The sequence below is a fragment of the Alexandromys fortis genome, unplaced genomic scaffold (assembly GCF_014885135.2).
Source record: "Alexandromys fortis isolate MF-2015 unplaced genomic scaffold, M_Fortis_MF-2015_v1.1 scaffold_92, whole genome shotgun sequence".
NCBI classification, from domain to species: domain Eukaryota; kingdom Metazoa; phylum Chordata; class Mammalia; order Rodentia; family Cricetidae; genus Alexandromys; species Alexandromys fortis.
In genome coordinates this window covers 4,809,506-4,830,539 of record NW_026067972.1, presented here as the reverse complement: position 1 = coordinate 4,830,539, position 21,034 = coordinate 4,809,506, and the positions used below count along the sequence as shown (strand labels likewise).

The following is a 21,034-nucleotide window of genomic DNA, read 5'->3' as shown; positions in this document are numbered from 1 at the left end:
TTTTTGGGTGGTGAAGAGGTAGGATCTAAGGCCAAGGTCAGGCCTTGAGTCCAAGCTCTGACTCTTTTTTTCTTAACAATTTATTTATTTGTAATGGTCTGTCCGGGTAAGGGTGTTGGAACTCCTGCAAGTGGAATTAAAGACAGTTGTGAGCTGCCTTATGGGTACTAGGAATTGAACCTGGGTCCTCTGGAAGAGCAGCCAGTGCTCTTAACCGCTGAGCCATCTCTCCAGCCCTCAAGCACTGGCTCTTAGTGGCTGGCTGTGTGACTTCAAGCAGATTCCCCCACTCTTGTCCTCAGCTTCTGGTCTGAAGATTAGGCAAACCGTGTGACTGGGATGTTCCCGCGGAAAGTGTTTGGCATGGTGTGAGTTCCATCAATATCATCAATGTCTGATGCTTTAGCCTCTGAGGCAGAGAGCAGACAGGCTGCAGGGCCCTCGGCTGGCTGTGTGCTCTGGTTTCCTTCCTTGATGGAGGAAGGACATTGATTAATTATAATAAAGAAACTGCGTCGGCCCTCATAGGACAGAAAATTAGGTAGGCGGAGTAGACAGGAGAGAATGCTGGGAAAAAGAAGCTGAGTCAGGAGTCGCCATGATGCTCCCACTCCAGACAGACGCAGGTTAAGATCCTCTCTGGTAAGCCAGCTCATGGGCTACACAGAANAAGAGAATGCTGGGAAAAAGAAGCTTAGTAAGTAAGTCGCCATGATGCTCCCACTCCAGACAGACGCAGGTTAAGATCCTCTCTGGTAAGCCAGCTCATGGGCTACACAAAATATTAAATGGGTTAGAACAATATGTAAGAGCTAGCCAATAAGAAACTGGACCTAGCCGGGCCAGACAGTGTTTGAAAGAATACAGTTTCCATGTAATTATTTCGGGCATAACCTAGCCATGCGGGCGGCGGGGTGCTGGGGACGCAGGCCCCGCCGCTCCTAATTTCAACACTTCCTACTAGCCTTCTGGATGTCAGCCGGATGCTTTACTCTGAGGAAGGGACCCATGACCCCTGTTGACACGCTTGTCCAGTGCCCAGTGCCCTTGCCTGTCCTCCGTGTGTGGAAAGAGTTGAACAAGGCCACAAACTCCCCCAGCAGGCCTTTGTGTCAATGTTTGACAGATTTCAGGACCTTTCCTTTCCCCACGGTGGCCTAGTGACACAGATAAAGGGCAGTAGGGGAGACATTTATTAATGTGTTACTTAGGCCTGGGCGGCAGAGGAAAGCCTCTGCACAGACCCAGATGAGAGCAGAAAGTGACGCTGGTTACACATAATTCCAGAAACTTCAAAGCCATCTTCTGCTATATAGTGGGTTGGAGACCAGCTGGGTCAACGTGTTTCAAAAACAAAAATAAAATAAAATAAAATAAAATAAAGACCCCCCAAATGGGCCAGTTGATGTCTGTCAACCCTGTGCACATTATCTACTGGAGCCCTCGTGGGTCCCCATAAAAATCAGTGACCAGACCAGTGTGTTGCCGTTGGGGCCCCCCCAGATCTGAGAGCAAGCCACTAAGCAGCCCTGAGCCTGAAATGAGACCTGCAGAGCTGTCGGGCAGGCCTGGGGCCCTGAGCTAGTCCTGTCTGCCTTCAGGATCTGCAGCATTTGCTATGAAGTCTGGGCTGGCCTTGAACTTGCAATCCTGCCTCTACCTCCTGAATGCTGGAATTATAAATACACATCAGCACGCCTCACTCTGTGTCTCTTTTACAAGCACAGTACGTACTGATCTCTCAACAATACCCATTAAGGGGCTGGAGATAATTGGCCAGGCAGTAATTTAATTGAATACAATTTCCGTGTGGTTACCGGGAGCCAGGCAGGACGGAACACGGGCGCGCGCGCGCGCGCTCCTTTCACAACAACCCATCTTACAAATGAGGAAACTGAGGCACATAAAAGTTTAGTAATTGCTCATGGTGGTGGAGCTGGCATTCAGCCCCAGGCAGATGGGCACTACACCTTGGGCACCACATCCCTCAGGCTAAGCAACCCTCTCTGTTCAGTACTGAAAAGAAAACAACCTTCAACAGAAGTGCTATCCTCGTTATGTGCCTGCAGAAATAAGGGTTGGTTGGGGTGCAGTCGGCAGGTGTCCAGTTCTCCTGGGTGGCCTGTAAAGGGTTAAATTCCCTAACTACAGTTGCGGATTTAAGTAGGGAATCGTCCTAAGTATTAAAGGCATACTATCTGGATTCGGATCTTCTCCCCAAGCCTCCTGAGAGTATGCAGGCCAGGCTTGGCTTTGAGTTTGGTGTGATTATTCAGATGGTGTGGCTAAAGTATGGCTGGCTCATCAGAGCTTTGTCCCCTCCTCATTCTGATAGCGTACTCAGAAAGACTCTCATATCCATAAATGCGCATCCACGTTCCTCTTCAGTATGTCCCTCACTCATCCAGGCTCCTAGAGATGCTTGGCCGTCCCCAGGCCATATCACCCTTGAGGGCACCTACAGCCCTACACTCAGCACACACATACACACCACCTCTTGCCTGGACACTCAGTCTCCGAGGCCACAGCCCCACCCGCACAGGGTGGCTGAGAGCCAGGCCTCCGGCCCCGCCCCCGGCGCCAGCCCCGCCCATACTTCCGCCGCCGAGCGCCACGCTAGGCTGATTCGCGTTCCCTGCTGCGGATTTTATGAAACTAGCACGGGTCATGAAGGTGTTCATCACTGGCTCGTTACCGGCCGAGGGAAGGGCTGTGCTCGCCAAGGCTGCAGAGTAAGCGCCCGCGTCTGTGCTCGGACTGCAGCTGAGCCCCCGGCCCCCTGCCGCGTCCCCCAGGCGGGTGTCCCCGAACTCAGACACCCCTGCACCTTCTCAGGATGGATTGGCTGTCTCCAGACACGCCGCCGGGGCTTCGGGGGCTGCCCGATGACTGGGGACTTCCTCCCTAGACCCCAGTGCCTAGCAGGCAGGGGTGGCGCTTGGGGGCTTTTGTTCAGGAGTTGCCCGCTGTGGCTGTGTCCGCGGGGGAAGGGGGCCTTGGAGTTTGGGGCCGTCTTAGAGAAAGTTCTCCGAGGCTTGCTCCAGGCTATTGGTCTCCAGCCTTCCAGGGAAGGGAGATTGCCTACGAGGCCAGGTCCGGGCTCTGGATTTTACCCTCTGAGGCTAGCTGGCAGGCCGGCAGGAGTCAGACTGTGACAGTCACTGGCTTGGCTCGGCTCTTTGGATGTTTTTCCTGTTGGACCTTCTTTGGTCGCTAGCCTTGCCAGGAGCTGTGAACACAAACTTTCAGTCCTTTCAGCACTGTGAAGTCAGCCTTAAAATTCCTTCATCACCGATCTGAAAACACAGGCTAGGTGGGCTTGTGCCTTGCGCCACGGTCACCCGGCTCCAAGCTTGGCCTTTTATACTCAGATCTGTTCCGTGACAGCCTGGTCACTCCGGCTTTCGGCTGCCATTGTCAGTTTGGGAGAAGGTGAGATCCCTTAGGTCCTTGTAGTTCTGATGGGTTGGGTGTGTGTGACTTGTTTTGAATTTTTTTCCTGAGGACATGTTTTGTTGGGACTTTTGTTCTTGAAGTGCTGGGACAAGTGGATCTGGGACCCTGCCAGCCACTGTCCTGTGCACACACACCAGGACTGCTCCGAATTCAGTGGCAAGGATTTGGAGGAGCACCTCACACGAGAGACAGCTAAGGAAGCACACTACAGTGCTCCCGGGGCTAGGCGCCCCTGAGCTGGCAAGTTCACAGGGCAAAGTGTTGTACTTTGTGGAACTCATAACTGAAGATAAGCCCTATTAATCTGGTGAAGGACCCTCCCCCTTCACTTTTATATCCTTCCCCAACTTCCTCCACAACAGACTGCCTGGAGACTCACTGAACAGGAGAGAGCTCTCTCTGGGTTTGAGATTAGTCCCTAGGACATTCCCCTTTCTGCTTTAAGCTCTGCTCTGGCCTGGGGGCCCCCTCGGCTCTTGTCAGCTTCCCCCACTCTGGCAGCCCTTCACCCCTTCCCCCAACTACATTCCATATAGTTCTGAGGCCCCACACACCTGACCTTAACTTTGGCCAGCCGAAAGCCACAGCGGGTGGAAGGCCATCTTTGCGCGCTGTGCTGTAGCATCCAGGAGGCTCCTGGCATCCTTTAAGGAAGCTTCCTGCTACCTCTGAGTGGCTTCCCTTCCCTCAGCTGTGAAGTAGAACAGTGGAATTCGGATGAGCCCATCCCCAGAGAGGAACTGGAGCGAAGTGTGGTGGGGGCCCATGGCTTGCTCTGCCGCCTCTCTGACCGTGTGGATAAGAAACTTCTGGATGCTGCAGGTATGTGCTGAGCCTTCCTGGCAGAATTCTGAGGGGCATCTTGCCCTATGAGCACATCAGCTTTCAGCGGCTGGCCAGCCTTGGAGCTGGTCTCTAGTGTTCTCCCTGTCTTTCTGAGGGCTTTCCCAGCGGTAGCTCCACCTGGCACACATTGTGTACCCCCTTTCTCCCCCCATCTGGCTCGTAAGTTCTGGAGAGGCTCCAAAAGGGTAAAGACCACGTGGTTCATGAGTGGAGTGGGGAGTGGAGGAGGGTGCTGTGGGCTCTGAACCTTCCTGCTGTGCTATAGCCTTCTTTGTGACCTTGGGATCTCTCTGGTTCTGTGTGTGGAACAGAGGACCCTGCGCTGTTTGTGCCTAGCACTGAAAGGCACCGAGCACATGTGTGCACCACTGTGCTCCCAGGTCTTGTTCCTGAGCAGCGTGGACATCACCCTGTGTGTCGCGCTGAGGCAGTTTAAGGAGAGCTTCAGACCCAGTGGCTGCCAGATTCAGTGCAGAACCACTCCCACCCCTGGCCTGGACCCAGCCCCTTAGTTGGGGGAGGGCCCACGCGGAGGAGGTCACATCCCAGCCACCACTTTTGGAGTGTCCGTGGGGAGGCCTTTGGTGTGGATAAAGGAGACCCAGGAGTACTGTGGTTGAGCCGGTGCACTCCCTGAGCCTCTGTAGGTGGCAGAGGGTGTTGAGCTTTATCTGAGGACAAAGATGGCAGCTTTCCCCTTCATCTAAGAAACAATAAGTAGGGGTTCCCGGGATGGCCCTCACACGTGTGTGTTTTCTGTACAACAGGAGCCAACCTCAAGGTCATCAGCACCTTTTCAGTGGGGGTTGACCACTTGGCTTTGGATGAAATCAAGAAACGGTAAACACGGTGGGGTGGGGTGGTGAGGGTTGAGCCAGAGTGGGCGAGAAGGGCTCTCTGCTTGATCACGTGTGCCTCCTTGAGCGTGCAGAGTGGCTGATGCGGAAATCATTGACACCTGCACAAGTCACGGAAACCCAGATAGCCATAAGCCATGAGTGACCTCTGACCCCATCTGTCATGTTTGCTGTCTCTTCTGATCTCCATGGTATTCTAGAAGTAGAAAAGGCAAGTGTTAGTTCCCTTTCCAACGGAGACATCAGGACCATGAAGTAGCTCCCCACTCCAGACCTTAGTCCTGATCTTCCATGGTCACATCCTCCCCATGGTGGGAGGGGATGGGGATGAGGACCGTTTACAGTCCTGAGCTTCCTGGCAGCAGGAGCTAAGAAGGAACAAGGCAACACCATGGAAGTGACCCATCGGTAGACACTGGGGGAGGTGGCGCTTGAGTCCCGTGTTACCACCAGGTGTTTGATTCCTAGTGGGATCCGAGTGGGCTACACGCCGGGTGTCCTGACCGACGCCACCGCAGAGCTCGCCGTCTCCCTGTTGCTCACGACCAGCCGCCGGCTGCCTGAGGCCATAGAGGAGGTAAAGAAGTAAGTCCTGGTGGGAAGGCAGAGGGCCTGAGACGGCTCTCGGCTAAAGTAGTTTAGGCACAAGGCAGAGCTGCATTAGAGGGTGCAGGAAGGGAAGTCGAGAGATCTGGGTGCGGGCGGAGTGGATCCAGTAGCTACCGAGTGCGATGCTGCGCACTTGCAGCGCTGGGATCGACAAGCTGCAAGACCGGAAGTAGCTCTGGGAGCCAAAGCTGCCCACGTCACGCTATTGTGGCTTTTCAGTGTGAGGAGCAGGGATCGTTCTCGACAGTGCCCAAGGGCGTCATGTGCGGAACGTGTGGGCACACCTGAAAGCATTTTTCCAATCAGTGCCCATTAGGTTCTGGGTGAGAAGCCAGAGTCGGGCCTCCTCGGGGCTCTCTGTGGAGGGCAGCTTTTGTGTTGCTTTAGGGTCCTGAAACCCCACAGCTTAAGTGTGTAGCCTCTGCTCCCAACTCTGGTGGTGCAGCCTCAGGCAGGTCACCCTTCTGCAGGCTTCCCCTTATGGCCGCACTTCCTGTGTCCCCTAGTGGCTTCAAAAGAGCCAGCCTGTTGTCAGCCTCTCTAGCCCTATGACCTGAAGGCAGGGTTAGCTGCAGACCAAGGCCAGGAGTGCTCAGCGTGTGGGCTCCTGTGGCCCCTCCTCTCTTCCCAAGGTTGGGCTAACACCACCCCCACCCCCCCACCCCCCGCAGTGGCGGCTGGAGCACGTGGAGCCCATTGTGGATGTGCGGCTACGGACTCTTGCAGAGCACTGTCGGCATCGTGGGGCTGGGGCGCATAGGTGAGGCTCCCACTACCTGCTCCCCAGCCTTCTCCAGTGCCATAAGCCTGCACAATGGGTGTCCTTTGGAGAGGCTGTGTGTGGCTAGAATAAAAACTAGAGCAAGCTCAAGAGTGCCCAAGACCTCACTGGCTCACAGGAGCTCATGACTATGAAGGCTATAAGGTGGGGCTGGCCGTAGGAAGTGGCTGACTGTGGGAAAGCCTGCATCAACCCTGGACCCCGGTTCTGGAAGGCAGGCTACTTCCCACTCTGCAAGTTGCAGCCGAGGGTCCCCTCTCCTTCAGTGCTGTGACCTCAGAAACCTGGTAGGAGGCTAGGGTGCCATCATCCTGCCCATATAGAGGCAGCAGACAGGAGTGGAGAACGTGGTAAACCTGTCTGGCCAGCCAGAAATCCTTGGAGTTTCTTGGAGGAGACCAACAACCTGGACTGTGTTTGAGTCTGAGGACCCAAGGGTTCAAGCTTGTTGGCAATAACATTCGTGAGAAACTCTTGTAGGTCTGGGGGTACAAGTTGGCAGCTGGGCAATAGCCTCCCAAGTCAAGAGGCAGAATTGTGTTCACAGAAGGAGAGAGGGGACCTCTTGATCCCCCTACCTTCAGAGATACTACATCCAGGTCTTGGAGAAAGTCAGCAAGTGACCTTCAAGATGACTGGGGCTGTGTGGAGCCCGTGTAAGCCAGTCCACCTACAAAGTGTGGCACTGCCTCCCGAATCCTTGAGAACAGTGCCCTGCCCAGGGGCTGGTTACACTGGGGCAGCCTAGCTCCACTAAGACAGAACAAGGGTCCCCCTCGAAGGGTCAGTTGCACTTGTCCTCTGGAAGGTGGGAGCAAGCTGTGGACTCCTTGCCGCTAGGACAAGCTATTGCTCGACGACTGAAACCATTTGGTGTCCAGAGATTTCTCTACACGGGGCGCCAGCCCAGGCCTCAGGAAGCAGCAGAATTCCAGGCCGAGTTTGGTAAGTAAAACCCTGATTTCTCCTGGAGTCCATCTGTGCTCCACAATGGTGGTGGCGGTGGTGGTCTATGGCATTTACAGGCAGAACGCAGGAGCTTGAGGTGTCCGGGGGCTTCTGTGACCCTTACGTGTTCTCTAGTCTACCTGCTTGGGTCACAGAAGGGCACTCAGGAGCACAGACGTCCGCCATGTGCCTAGCCCTGGAGTTTTTTCTCTTCTGGGTGGGAAGCCCTAGCAACAATCTTTGTCTCTGCCCATCTCAAAGCTGGTCTTACAGGCGACCTCAGGATGTTATGTGGGTACTGGGACCCGAACTCTGGCTCTCTTGATCCTTTTAACTGCTGAGCCATCCTCCAGCCCCTTCATCATAGTTTTTAAGACACGGTCCCTCACGGAATCAAGACCAACTGCTGCTAGAGTGACAGGCCAGTGAGTTCCGGGAGCCACCTGTCTCTGTCTCTCCGGGGCTGGAATTCCTGTCTTGCCCATTTCAGGTGGGTCCTGGGAATCCAAGCTCAGGTTCTCATGCTTATGCAGTGGACACTTTACTGACCAAGACATCTCCCTCCCTAGCCTACTGACTTCGGAGACAGTTTTGCTTTGTAGCTCTGGCTGGCCTCCAAGTTAAGGTGGTCCTCTGTTGGAACCCACATGGGCTCCAACAGTCCTCCTGCCTCAGCCCCTAGAGCATTGGAATTACTGGTATGTGTGTGCCATCGTGCCTGGCATCCTGGGAGTCCTTTTGTGGGAGATGAGAGCTACTCCATGTCATTGGCCTGTGCCATCTTATTGTCCCTCAGCCTCTGATGAAGCCCTTCCCTCCCCTCCCCTCCCCCAGTGCCTATTGCTCAGCTGGCTGCAGAGTCCGACTTCATTGTAGTGGCCTGCTCCTTAACACCTGATACCCGGGGCCTCTGCAACAAGGATTTCTTCCAGAAGATGAAGAACACAGCTGTCTTCATCAACATCAGCAGGTAGCCAAGGGCTGCCCTCATCCCTGGGTCCCCCGGCACTCCTGGAAAGGGCAGTGCCCACCGCTGGGACCTGGCTTTGCTGTCCCTGTTGGTGGTGCAGGCACTCAGGACGCCATGTCAAACTCGGTAAACCAGCAATACCAAACACAGGAAAGGGTGGGGAGGATCGGTCAGCACAGCCTTCTGATTCCCCGCAGTAGCCCAACCTCGCTCAGGGTAGTGTGATTCTGGGAGCAAGTCACCAGAGGCTCCCCGCGGGCCCACTTCCCTCTGCTGTCAAGGCAGGGGCCTACAGAGGGTCCTTCAGAGTCTGTTAAATACTCCCGTCCTCTAGTGTGCCTGGAAGTTAGGGTTTCCTCAGGAGCCCAGGTAAGTTTATTAGCTCTGTCACAAGCTAGTGAGTGGCAGGGCTCCAGTCAAAACAAGCGTTCATTTGTAAGTTGGCCTTACAAGTCAGTGCCAGGCGATGAGTGGAAATACATTCTGTGGTTGTTCTGACTGTCACTTCCAGGGGAGATGTGGTAAACCAGGACGACCTGTACCAGGCACTAACCAGTGGTCAGATTGCAGCAGCAGGGCTGGACGTGACCACCCCAGAACCCCTGCCTCCAAGCCACCCACTGCTGACCCTGAAGAACTGTGGTAAGAGCTGTTTCCGGGGCAAACGCGTAGCCACCCTATGGAGTTTTGAGAATAGTCCAGGCCTGGCTATGGGGCTAGCTGAGGCAATGCTAACCCAGAGGGCCCAGCCAGGGGCCGGGAGTCTGTAGGTTGTTAGTGACTGGGGTTTAACAGGAATGTGATGCTCAGTTACGTCTCTGCCCCCATGGGATTTGTTGAAGTAAGGCTGACGTCACTCTTATAGCCACTCATGGGGCTAACTCATCACTCGGAATGGCTATTACCAGTGTATGGAAAGGTCATGACACCGCCGGTGTTTTCAGCTGGTGCCAGTTTTGAAGCTTCGAGCAGCCACCAGCTCATTGATGTGGCTGGAGAATCAGCTTTAAGTTTTCCAACATCTGGCTCACCAGCTGTCTTCTGAGGCAGAAGTCCCCTTCTCTGGCCTTAGGCATTTTAAGTCTCCCTTCTCCCTTTGTACCCAGGGCTCCAGATGCTTTTGGCTATTGGTACTTTGTCAGCAATTGCGGTGGCTAGTTTTTTGTTTTTGTTTTTTTTCTCTTTTCTTTGTCTCTTGGAGGGACTGAGCCACTGATTGCCAGGTCCTGCCCTAAGGGCTTCTGCAGGTTTTGACTGCAGCCGGAGACTGTGCCTTTAATGGGCTCCCAATGAGATGCTGGTGCTTCTGACCCTGGGAGCATTTTGAGACCCTGGCCTCAGCACTTGCCTTTCCTCCTCTGTTCAGGAAATGGTGGTGTTTCTCTAGACTCACCGAGAGGCATCAGGGCTGTGGATGTCCCCATGCCTTCTGGAGAGGAAGCCCAGACATGTTCTTGGTGCCTCTTCAGTGAAGGCTCCATTATTCCCTTGGCAATCCCCGACCCCATCCCCATGCCAGCCTGCAAGGAACACTGGCTGTGCTGTGAGGAAAAGCTGGCCCTGTCCCCGCTTCCTGCCCCCACGCAGCTCTGGGAGGCAGGCAAACTCTCACTTGCTCTGCACTGGGACCAGAGGCACCTACTGTGTTACCCAGCGTTTGATCATGGAGTTACTTCAGTTCAGAAGCCCTGTGCCACTGTTCACAAGTGTGCAGGGTGTGGTAACTGCTAGGCTCCTAAGCTGGTGCCTGGAATCACCGTCCAGACAGGCAGCAAGACTCCCTGTTGCCTACCATATTTTTAAGGGTTCAAATCTTTTGCTTGGATTTGGGTCTCAGCATTTGCTCCATTGAACCTGAAGGAATGGTGATCCTAGGAACCTAAGTCTAGGAGGGCACAGGCGGAGGGTGCAATGGTGGATCCTTTGCCCTGTTAACTGGTAGTCTGGAACCAACGCTTCCTTCTCCCTCCAGTGATCCTGCCCCACATCGGCAGTGCCACCTACAAAACTCGAAACACCATGTCCTTGCTGGCAGCTAACAACTTGCTGGCTGGCCTAAGAGGGGAGCCGATGCCCAGTGAACTCAAGCTGTAGCCAGATGGGCTTTCAAGATGGAGACATCTTGCTGGACTTTGGACTCAGGAAAGAGCCTGGTGGAAGCCTCCACTATATCGTCATGGGGGCATGGGAACTGGCAAACGGGCTTGCCAAGTCCAAGCCCAAAGTCTGTAATTCTAGCATTAAATAATTTCTGACACGGTGTCTGGGCCTGTGACTGGCGGCACTAACCAAAAGGGCATCTCTTGTGTTTGCTGACTCAGGGCACCTGGTGCTCTGCCTTGGCTCTGCTTCCCACACTGCCCTCACGGAGGAAAGACAAGGAGAACCAGAGAAACAGCACCTGAACCCAATACCAGTACCATGGTGAAAGAGCAGCCAGCAGAGGAGAGAGCTGCGGGAAAGGAGGTGGTGAGGGCAGCACTGTTTGTCAGCCATAGTGAAGGCAGAAGGATCCCCAGTTTCAAGATCTGGGTCCCTATCTACCTGTTGTTCCCTCTGCACCCCAGGGAGAAGCCTCTATTAAATCACCCTTCACTCCTCCTCCCCAAGGCCAGGCCACAAGCAAAGCCATGGCAGAACCTCCCACACAGCCTTGGCACAGGCAGGTGCCGGGGAGGGGGAGCAGGAGTAACTGCTGGACGGCAGCACTCCTATCGGAGGCTCGCTGATTTGAAGCCCACCCAGCAGCACGGCCAGTGGAGAAGAAGCACTTCCCTGTTTTGTTTCGACTTTAACCTAAGTAGAGGAGAACACATATTTAGAGGCATGAATATGGCAAATACTTTATTTCAAAGTCTGCTCTGACCAGCATTAGCACCAACAGGGTGCTCTACACGTGATACCATCTCCAGAAGATTGTATATGATTATGTCGGGCTATAATTAAGGCTAAAAAAATCAAAAGTCAGGTCCCCAGTACCGGTTAGAGTCCCAGCAGAACTCCAGGTCACAGCAACCCTGGGTCTAGCTTCCCAGGGCCCCTTGGAAATCTTGAAGTGCTACAGCATGTAGGAGGACACTGGCCTGCAAGCTTGCTTCTCACACGTAGAGACTGACTACGAGGTAGATGAGATTCCAGGTCCATCCAGCAGTGGAGAGGCGGGCCCCAAAGCAAAGTCCGTTTATATCCAAGCTGAGGTGAGGGGTAGGCTCCAAGCACCACATCCTTAAGATAGGGGGGATGTCTGCCTGTGACACTGGCTCCTCGCCCAGCAGGGCATCTCTGGTTCTCCATGCTGACCCACGACTCCCATGGGTCCCTACATTAGGATGGTAGATATAGAGACCCACCCCCATCATGTCTCGACAGGTCTGCTGACAGTAAGCGCACAGCAGTCTCTCAAGGGACGCCATTGCCTCCAGTGGTCTCTTTCCCACACACCTGCTTAGAAGGAGGGCCCAGGTTTCCACAGGGCCTTTCCTTCCTGGGACTCAGTTCAGATGGTGTGCCCTCTCAACATTACAGGTCTACCCACAGACTCACGGTCACACTAGCTTAAAGAGGAGGCGCACACTCGTTGCTTAGGAAATACAGAAATGTGGAGCTTTCTGCTCTTAAGAACTGAATCTCTCTGAATTATGGTTTGGTGTCTCTGAAGCAAGATGTATGAAAGAATAAGAATTCTTGTCCACGAATGAAATAACGAGCTACAGATATGCATGGCCCTGTGCTGTTCCCGGGGTGCACACGGGGAGCAGCGGCCCTGCCAGCAAGGCAGAGGGAGGACACAGATTCTGGACAAAGGACCGAATGCCTCTCCAAGAGCCTTGGATGTTTCTGGTGAGTTCTATGCTGTGGCTGCCTAACTCTCCCAAAGCCTGGGAAAGACTGAGCCGTGAACACTACCACATTTAGGGTTCTAATAACTAGACGCTGACCATTATAGAACCATGGTTGCTGTGGTTAGTTCAGCTGGTCCTGCCCGGAGAGAGGTTCTGTGGGGCTTGGGGGTGAGAACTAACTAAGCAGAGTAGCTGATCTCAGGTGGCGGGGCCAGCCAGACTGGATGGAGTGAAAGGCATATGTACCATGAACCCCACAAACACAGGACTCCATATTACCAGAAGGACAAGAGACACTAGCTTCCTGCTGACTTCAAACAGAACTACGGCATCAGAAGCACGTCTTTGAGAACACTGCTAACACGGCATACACAAACACCCACCATCACCCCTACAAGTACACACTCCACTTACAATTTTGTTTTGAAAATCGGAAAAAATAAAATAAAAACACCTATTCCACAGAGATGATTCAAAAGTATATACACCTGTTAGTCCAAGGGTGTGTTCCCTGGACCAGTCAGCACCATCAGAGGGCAGTGTCGGTGACTGCAACTCAGATTAAAAAAAAAAAAAAAATCCAGTCCTTTCTGAGGCCTAGGACAAGCTCAGGATCCGTTTTAAAGCATTTGTGGCAGACAGCCTTGTTCTCCAGGGTCCCTTTCTTTTCAGACAGCACCGAGTTACCTGGTTACACGTAAGTATGTTTTGCACTGCTATACAGGGATGGGATATTCCCATCAGAGGGTGTAGGAAGTTTAATTAAATGCTTCACAGGGCTTTAAAATAGTGTTAAAATGTTTTTCAAGCGCTTCCATTTCTTTTTTTTTTTTTTTTTTGTTTTTCGAGACAGGGTTTCTCTGTGGTTTTTGGAGAGGCGCTTCCATTTCTAACGTGACACTCTTAACATCAGTGACAAACCATCAGTGACAAACTGCACTCCTCAACCCTAAGCAGGAACTTGGTTCCCGTCACTTTCCCTGGTGCACACCTCCCTCAGTAGTGCTGCCGCGTAAGCGAGACACCCAACAGGTCTCTGCTCGCGTAAGCGAGACACCCAACAGGTCTCTGCTTCCTACTGGCTGAAATTCAAAGAGCTGCCGGCCAGCTGAGGCCTCACGTCCAGTGGCATTAGCGGCCTGCCAACAGTGACTTTAATTTCAGTCCAGACCTGGCCCGTGTACGCCTCACGAGCAGAGGTGGTTAGAGCAGCGTGCTGGGGAGGTTGCTGCTCTGCCAGCGCAGGCAGGTGGTCTTCGAGTGTTTGTACAGGTGGCTGGACTGACTGAACCGCTTGCCACACTTGAGGCAGGCGTACGGCTTTTCGCCCGTGTGAACTCGGATGTGCTTCTTGCAGTCTGTCAAAGTCAGAAAGGTTTTACAGCAGATTTTGCAGGCGTACTTGCGAGCCCCCTCCACCACCAAGACATTGTGCTCTGATAAGGCCTTCTTGCACTTTGACAAGACATCCGCAGAGGCCCTGGTCAGCTGCGGAGGGCCAGTCTGGGAAGGGTGGCCGTTTTCAAATGAAGTGGCCCCGTTTATCATCAGCTGGGAACTGGCAGGGTTTTCAGGGATCTGTGAGCTCCGGACAGAAGTTACGACCGGCATTTTGGGAGCTATGCGTCGGTAGTATGGAAAGTTACTGCCTCCTCCTCTTGAGGAACCCACCATTCCCCTGGAGAAGGAAGAGTGGAGACCCAAGCCAGACCTGGAAAAGTCCATCCCAAATTGTTCTCCTTGGTAGCCTGAGGTCTGCACACACGGCAGGCCCATCACCTCCTGCATAGGCCTGACAAAATGGGAGTCTGCGGGCTCACTGAATGGGTTCTCCACATGGGAACCCGGGGCCGAGGAAGGCCCACCTGCAGGCCCGGCCTCTGGACTCAACAAGTAAGGGGCCTCCCCCTCCAGCCGGCAGTCACTGGTGGTGTTTGGGATGTTGTCATCAGTGCTCTGACCTGAGCTAAAGTTACTCCCCCTGCTTTTGTTGAGAAAATTTGAAATGCTGAAAGAGGTCTTATGTTCTAGATTATTTGTGACTTCTAAGATGTGGATGTCCCCAACCCTGTCCGTACTGGACTGGGGATCCGAAAAGCTCCGGTCGCTGCTTTCAGGGCTGAGGTCTATCTTCTCGGCACTGACCACCACACCTTCCACTTCCACAGACTCGCTGCCCTCTGCCTGGGAGGTCACATCGCTCACTTCGTCCTGCGGCTCAGGAGAGCTCAGGGGCTCGGACTTGACCACCACTCTCATGTGCTCCTTCTCCCCGAGGCCGACCTCGGGGTTTTCACACTGGAAACTGCCTTTCTCGGCTACAGCTTCTTGTTCAAAACTAGTTTCATGAGTTGCACGAGAGGCCATGATGCCAGCACTTCCATCTGACTGGCTGGGCACCTGGGCATCTTCTTGGGCACCAAAAGGCCGATCAAACAGCATAGCACTGTCTTCCTGGTTGTCAGCCATCCCATCGGGTTTAGGATTGTCCACAATTTTCAGAGAGTCTGGCGAAAAGAACTCCTCCCGGGAATGAACGCCCGAAGGCCCGCTCTCTGGAGTAACATCTGAAATGGCAGCCTCATCCATGGAGGAGCGCAGGCGCTGCCGGGCCCGCTCCTCTACAGACTGCTTGCGCTTGTGAAGGCGTCTCATGGGGAAGGGTGTCCGCTGGTCCAGGTTGCTGCGCATGGATGAGCTCATGGGGGCTGGAGGCTCCTCGCCACTCTGGCTGGGGCCGAGGGCTGAGCTCACAATGCTCAGTCCCAGCTGCTGCAGCATGAAAGAGCGCTGCATGCGAGCACTCTGCTCCTGAACACGTTCGCTGGGGGGAGACATGGGCAGCGTCCTTGTTGTCAGGTAATGTTTACAGGCCTTAACAACCGAGTTCAGATGCAGGTGAGAGGCTGCCAATAAGACATCCATAACGTTGCTCTCCCCTAGCATGAGGGTGGAGGTGTACATCATGTCAATCAGCGCAGCAAAGGCCTCTGCTGTCACCACCTCACTATCGAGCTGGATCATGTTCATGGTTTGATCTCCCTCTGCCACAGAGAACAGAGCTCGGAAATGCGTGCTGCATGCCGCCAGCACGGAGCGGTGGGCTTTGAAATGCCTGTTCCCCACGACGATGACACAGTCACAGAGCTGGCCATGAAGTCTCTGGTAGTTCAACTGCTGAAAAATCTGCTCAAAGTGACCAGGAAAATCCATTGTCCTATAGGAAACACAAGGAAAAAAGTGTTAATTCCTAACGGAGCTTAACGCAGAGCCAGTATACAGACTGCAGTAAGAGCAGTGCGGGGCTGGCAAGACGGCCCAGCCAGGCAAGGTTCCTGCTGACAAACTGAGTCCCACCCCTGGGTCCCAGAGAAGCCGTGATCGGACTGCTAAACACACAGCAGGTGACCACACACACAGAGAATAAGTAAGAATGTGATTTAAGGCAACTTTAAAGCATGCTGGCCCCATTTGGAGCTTTGAAAGCTTGTGGTGTCTAATAATGGGCTTACATGTAAGAACTTGTCAACTAAGGAGCAAAAGTCAGCTCAGCTCAAGCTCCAGATCCAAGTACACACATGAGATCCCTTAGCCCTTCCTGTTAACTTGCTTAGGACACTGAGGGTCTGTTGGAAAAGACCAGTATGTGGGAGGAGGCTTATTTGCCCCACTGAAATTTGTTAGCATTCCGCATTTCCTAGAACAGCGAGTGCCAAGAAATTCCAGCAGCCTTAGCAACCTTGGTGAAAGGGCAAATCAGCAGCAGAGAGGAACTCTGGCATACAGAGGGTGGCACACGGGCACTCGCTCCCACACCACTTCCTGCAGCCTGACATCACTACAGGTACTGTTGTCCGGAGGGTTGTTGTAGTAAAGGTATAAAAGCCAGGGCTGGAGAGATGGCTCAGCAGCTAAGAGCACTGACTGCTCTTCCTAAGGCCCCAGTTCACTTCCCAGCACCCACATGGTGGCTCGCAGCCACTGTAATAACTCCAGTTCCAGGGGGCTTTGATGACCTCTTCTGGCCTCTGGGGATACTGCACATGTGGGTACACAGATGTGTGGAGGCAAACACTCTTACATGTGAAATAAAATCAAGAAAAGAAAAATCAGGGCACAGCAAAAGAAAACATACGGTGACTAGTACTGACCTGAGGCTGGGACTGGGATCCCAGTGCATGTGACAAAAATGTTAACAACTTCAATTATGGTCACAGTGGCAAAACTCACAAATTTGCTATAAGTGCATGGATTACATGCTTAATAAGATGTCTTACAGTAATACATTACAATGCAAGAAAGCCTAATAGACTGTACTTAAAAAAAAAAAACAGAAAAAGAAGAGAGGCCATGAATAGGCTTAAACCAAATGTTTTCAGGAACTGTGTACAGGGCACCTACAAAACTAACCAAAATGACTGCTTGCAATGTTGCTCGTGTTTGATAAATTTAATCTTCCCTTTGGGTGGTGTGTGCTACTATTTCTTTTTAAAAGAGATGGAAATACAGCTAAAACAGTAAAAGTACGTTCTTTCACATATTTGAAAGTTTTCAATAAAGTGAGTTAGAAGGGAAAAAGAAGGGCCCTGTGCCTTTTAATGCTGAGTCTGGACCCGGCAAACATTTGCATACTTCCTGGAATTATCTGAAATAAGAACTTGCTTATTTCCATTTAAGAAATTACATTTTCTAGGAATGCTAGCTGCCCATCTATTCCAAGTCTCCATCTCAGACCAGAGCAGAGACGTGCCCTCCCTGTGGTTAAACAAGGTTGATGATGCCAATGGGGCGCTTCTGTGCCCCTCCTGCGGCTCTACAGCTAAAGCAGGACAAGCTATTTTTCTTCTCAGTGGAGAAACTTTCTGGCTCCTAAGACAAGGGTTTAAATGAATGAATCGCTAAGCCCAGGACAGGACATGTACACAGAAGGCCTAGCATGTCCAGTACTAGAGTTGAAGGAGCCAGTAAGACAGAACTAAACTCAGGTAGAACAGACCAATGACAGACAATCTGGTACTGCTAGGAGGAAGCAGCGGCAGCAGGGATGGGCACAGGCCCTGCCTCTGCCGGCAGGGAAGGGAGTGCTGAAGGTCTGCTGGGGAAGAACACTTCATGGGAAGCTGAAGCTTTAAGTCTGCACAGTCCCTCACCTCCAGCACTCCACCTCCACCTGTTCCGAGACTAGAAGACAAGCAGCCAGGCCCATACTTTCCAAGGGGACTGCTGTTTTTACAATATAGGATAACAGAAAAGCCCACTAAAAAACTCGAGTTCCAGCAAAATACATTCATCTTCAAGGCCAACCCATCCACTCAGCTGCCACAGTAGGCTTCACTCCTACAGTGACTGTGAAGGAAGAGCACACGGCGCTGAGAGAATGGAACTCAAGCACACAATGCAGAGCACCAGGGCTGGAGAGATGGCTCACTGGCCAGCACTGGCTGCTCTTCGGAGGACACAGGGTTGATCCCACGCGGCAGCTCCCAGCTGTCTGTAGCTATGGGGGATCTGATGCCCTTTTCTGGACTCCACGGATACTGGCACACGTGTGGTACACAGACATATATGCAGATAAAATACTCATACACGTATAATGGGATAATATGATGGTGGCGGCAACGTAACAAACGGAAGAGCACAGGGAAACATCTGGAACAAACAGAAATGATATGGAGGGAAACTGAGCTTAAAAAACCTTTAATAGACTCAGATAAGATAGCACATCCATGAAATAAGAATATCTTTTGTTTTTGTTTTTTTACAATAAAGTTACAGGGTTTCTGTGTAGTCATTGCCATCCTGGAACTTGCTCTGTAGACCAGGCTGGCCTCAAACTCGGAGATTCGCCTGCCTCTGCCTTCAAGTGTTGGGATCAACAATATGCATCACCACTGCCCGGCTTTGTTTCTTTAATGATTGGGTTATTGTTATCTTATGTGTATGGTGTTTGCTGCACGTATTTCTGTGTGACACGTGCATGCCCGGTGCCTGTGGAGGCCAGAGGAGGCGACGGAGGGCATGGAACTGGAGCTGCAGGTGGTTATGAGCCTCCATACGGGGGCTGGGAATTAAACGTGGATCCTCTACAAGAGCAGCTAGTGCTCTTAACCACTAAGCCATCTCTTCAGCTTCTACCCACACCCAACACCTTTTTTTTTTTTTATATTTATAAGGAGGAATGTTCTGGAAACAAGAAAGCATATGTCTATGGTGGCACATGATTTTAATCCCAGCACTGGGGAGGCTGAAGCAGGAGTACTGAAAGTTCAAGGCAAGTCTGTAGGTGGGAGAGAAAGGAAAGGGGAAGGGAGGTGAGGAAACAAAGGGGACAAGCAGGTGGACAGAGAGAAAGAAAAAAGTACTGGGAATTTAAAAATGGCAAAAACTGTACAAATAGAGGTAGAAGAAAATCACTGAGCAAACCTCAAAGTAAGAGAAAGGAAAGCAGAACTGAACAAGGAAAAGTGAAGTAGTTCATGAAGCCTAACGCCACTTCAGAAACTCGAAGACAGAAAGGGAAATGCTTGAGGAAATCATCCAGGGGCAGGTGGCACTGCTCAGGAGGTAAGGCACTCGCTACCAAGGTTGGGGATCTGAACCAGCGCGGAGAAATGGAAACTGTAGTTGTCCTCTGAGCTACTCATGCACAAACACACACGTAGTCAATGGTATAAAACCTTAAATTTTAAAAAAAAGTCAGTTTAGGAGCCAGTGACGGGGTAGTAGTGGCAGTTCACAAAACATTAGGAATAACATTAGCGCTAGACTCTTTCAAAGAAATACTGAAGGGTATTATTCCTTCAAAATGCTTCAGAAAAATTATTTCCAACAGAGAATTCCATCTGTAGCATGAATTCTAACTGGTCTTCAGAATAAAAGTCTGAAGTCAGATATTAGGGGTAAATGCTGAAAGATCAGAGGAGCAGAGCAGCAGCCACTGAAGTTCTTACCTCTACAAAATCCTCAGATGGAAAAGGGGGCAAGATCCTGTCTCCACAAATCCTCAGAATGCTTCAAGACTGCAATGAGCTCCTCTCTCCACCCAGCCATATCTCTCCTGTCTCCACCTCCCTCGTGCTGGGATTAAAGGCACATGATCCCAAGTGCTGGGATCCCAAGTGTTGTGAACTCTGATTCTCTTTAAGACAGATTCATCTGGTGTAGCCTAGGGTGGCTTTGAACTCACAGAGATCCATCTGCCTCATTTCCCGAGTGCTGGGATTAAAGGTGTGCACCACCACCGCCTGGGCTCTCTGGCTAACTAGAGGCTTAGCTCTGCACTCTGATCTTCAGGCAAGCTTTAGTTGTTAGATTACAAGCAAAATATCACTACGTTTGATTTTTTTCCCCTCCCTCCTCTCCTCCCGGTGTTTCAAGACAGGGTTTCTCTGTAGCTATAGAACCCGTCCAGGAACTTGCCCTATAGACCAGGCTGGCCTCGAACTCAGAGATTCACCCATCTCTGCCTACCAAGTGCTGGGATTAAAGGTGTGTGCCACCACTACCAGGTTTCTATGGCTAACTGGTGGCTTAGGTTTGCACTCTGATCTTCATGCAAGCTTTATTTGTTAGACAAAGTATCACTACACCACTCCTAAACTGTTACACAATTATGATGGCAAACTAAAGCATTTTCAGAGAAGCAAGAACACAAAGGTTATCTCCTACATTTCTTGTCTCAGGAAATTACTAAAGGATGCACTTAAGCAAGCAAAAAACAAACAACAAAGGAGCAATATAGGAAACAGAGTCACTGTAATACCCTGGCAGGAAAGAAGATGTTTTAGCAAGGCACCTGCCAGACTACTGGAACAACAGACTCCGAGAATTAAATTTCCCAAGGACTCTCATGCTGGGGGAAGGAAGAAGGATGGGCCAATAAAGAGCACACTACACTCAGACCCAGGGACTGTGTAGGTATGGATTCCGCTCACCCTCTGTTTAAAGCTAACCTTGTGCCAGTAACCCTAGCATGGATTTGGAAGGTCTCGGGCCTCTTTATTTGTTCCTCTCCCCGTGTGGCCACAGCGAACACATCTCCTTTCTCTGCTTCCCACTATTACTATTCTCTTTAATTGGCTTATTGGGGACAAGTGACAGAGCCTAGCTGGTTGAGACCGCCAGATCCCCCACGCTCTGACCCTACAAATTTGGGAAACAAACACAACAGCAGACAAAGAGAAGTCTGAAAACAGAGAACGTAAACACGGCAAGCTAGGTCGTTCAGTCTGGAGCAGTTAAGTTGAAGTATTCTTCCCAAGGGAGTAAAGGAATGGATTGCTCTGTGTGGTGGAATGTCAAGAATCGAGCAGTTTCACATCATTGAAAACAAGGTACAGGTGGGGACTGGAGAGCTGGCTCAGCACTAAGAGTATTTGCTCTTCTTCCAGAGGACCCAAATTCATTTCCAGCACCCACATGGAATAGCTCACAACTGCCTGTAACTATAGCTCCAGGAAATCTGACACCCTCTTCTGACCACCTAAGGGACACACATGTATGCATAAAGTTAAAAATAAAAATAAAGTCTTTTACAAAAAGAAAATACAAGCATTTAAATTTTTTTTTTTAAATGAGGCAGTGTTCTGGGGAGAAGGCAGCTGCCCAGTAGTACACAGTGCTGCACAGCTGTGGACAGAATTCTGTAGTCACAATAATATGAACACCAGGCCGGGTGGTGGTGGCGCACGCCTTTAATCCCAGCACTTGGGAGGCAGAGGCAGGC

At 51.8% G+C, this 21,034-nt stretch overlaps 2 protein-coding genes across 5 annotated transcripts in view; one reads left to right on the top strand and one right to left on the bottom strand.

Moving 5' to 3' along the window:
* Positions 1–2,564: 2,564 nt before the first annotated feature.
* Grhpr (glyoxylate and hydroxypyruvate reductase) lies at positions 2,565–10,727 on the top strand. 2 transcript variants are annotated; one of them, XM_050156039.1, is made up of 9 exons: positions 2,565–2,732; positions 4,148–4,278; positions 5,070–5,142; positions 5,628–5,744; positions 6,440–6,528; positions 7,390–7,494; positions 8,332–8,467; positions 8,979–9,109; positions 10,440–10,727. In XM_050156039.1, exons 1-9 carry the CDS (start codon positions 2,650–2,652, stop codon positions 10,559–10,561), a joined length of 987 nt encoding a protein of 328 aa, XP_050011996.1. In that variant the 5' UTR covers positions 2,565–2,649; the 3' UTR covers positions 10,562–10,727. The 2 variants fall into 2 exon arrangements, with proteins under 2 accessions (XP_050011996.1, XP_050011997.1); XM_050156040.1 differs by lacking the exons at positions 2,565–2,732; positions 4,148–4,278; positions 5,070–5,142 and having other exon boundaries at positions 5,628–5,736.
* A 2,785-nt stretch (positions 10,728–13,512) lies between these two features.
* Positions 13,513–21,034, bottom strand: part of Zbtb5 (zinc finger and BTB domain containing 5) — an 18,885-nt gene continuing 11,363 nt past the window's right edge. For all 3 annotated transcript variants that reach the window (XM_050156048.1, XM_050156047.1, XM_050156046.1), the window contains exon 2: positions 13,513–15,526. In XM_050156048.1, coding sequence (XP_050012005.1) covers positions 13,513–15,522 — 2,010 coding nt within the window. In that variant the 5' untranslated portion in view covers positions 15,523–15,526. The remainder of the gene's footprint in view (positions 15,527–21,034) is intronic.

Coding starts and splice junctions, on each gene's coding strand:
- Grhpr (XM_050156039.1), top strand. CDS start 2,650: ATGAAACTAGCACGGGTCATGAAGGTGTTCATCACTGGCTCGTTACCG. Junction 5,745..6,439: donor GCCATAGAGGAGGTAAAGAA/GTAAGTCCTGGT, acceptor CACCCCCCGCAG/TGGCGGCTGGAGCACGTGGA. Junction 6,529..7,389: donor CGTGGGGCTGGGGCGCATAG/GTGAGGCTCCCA, acceptor CCTTGCCGCTAG/GACAAGCTATTGCTCGACGA.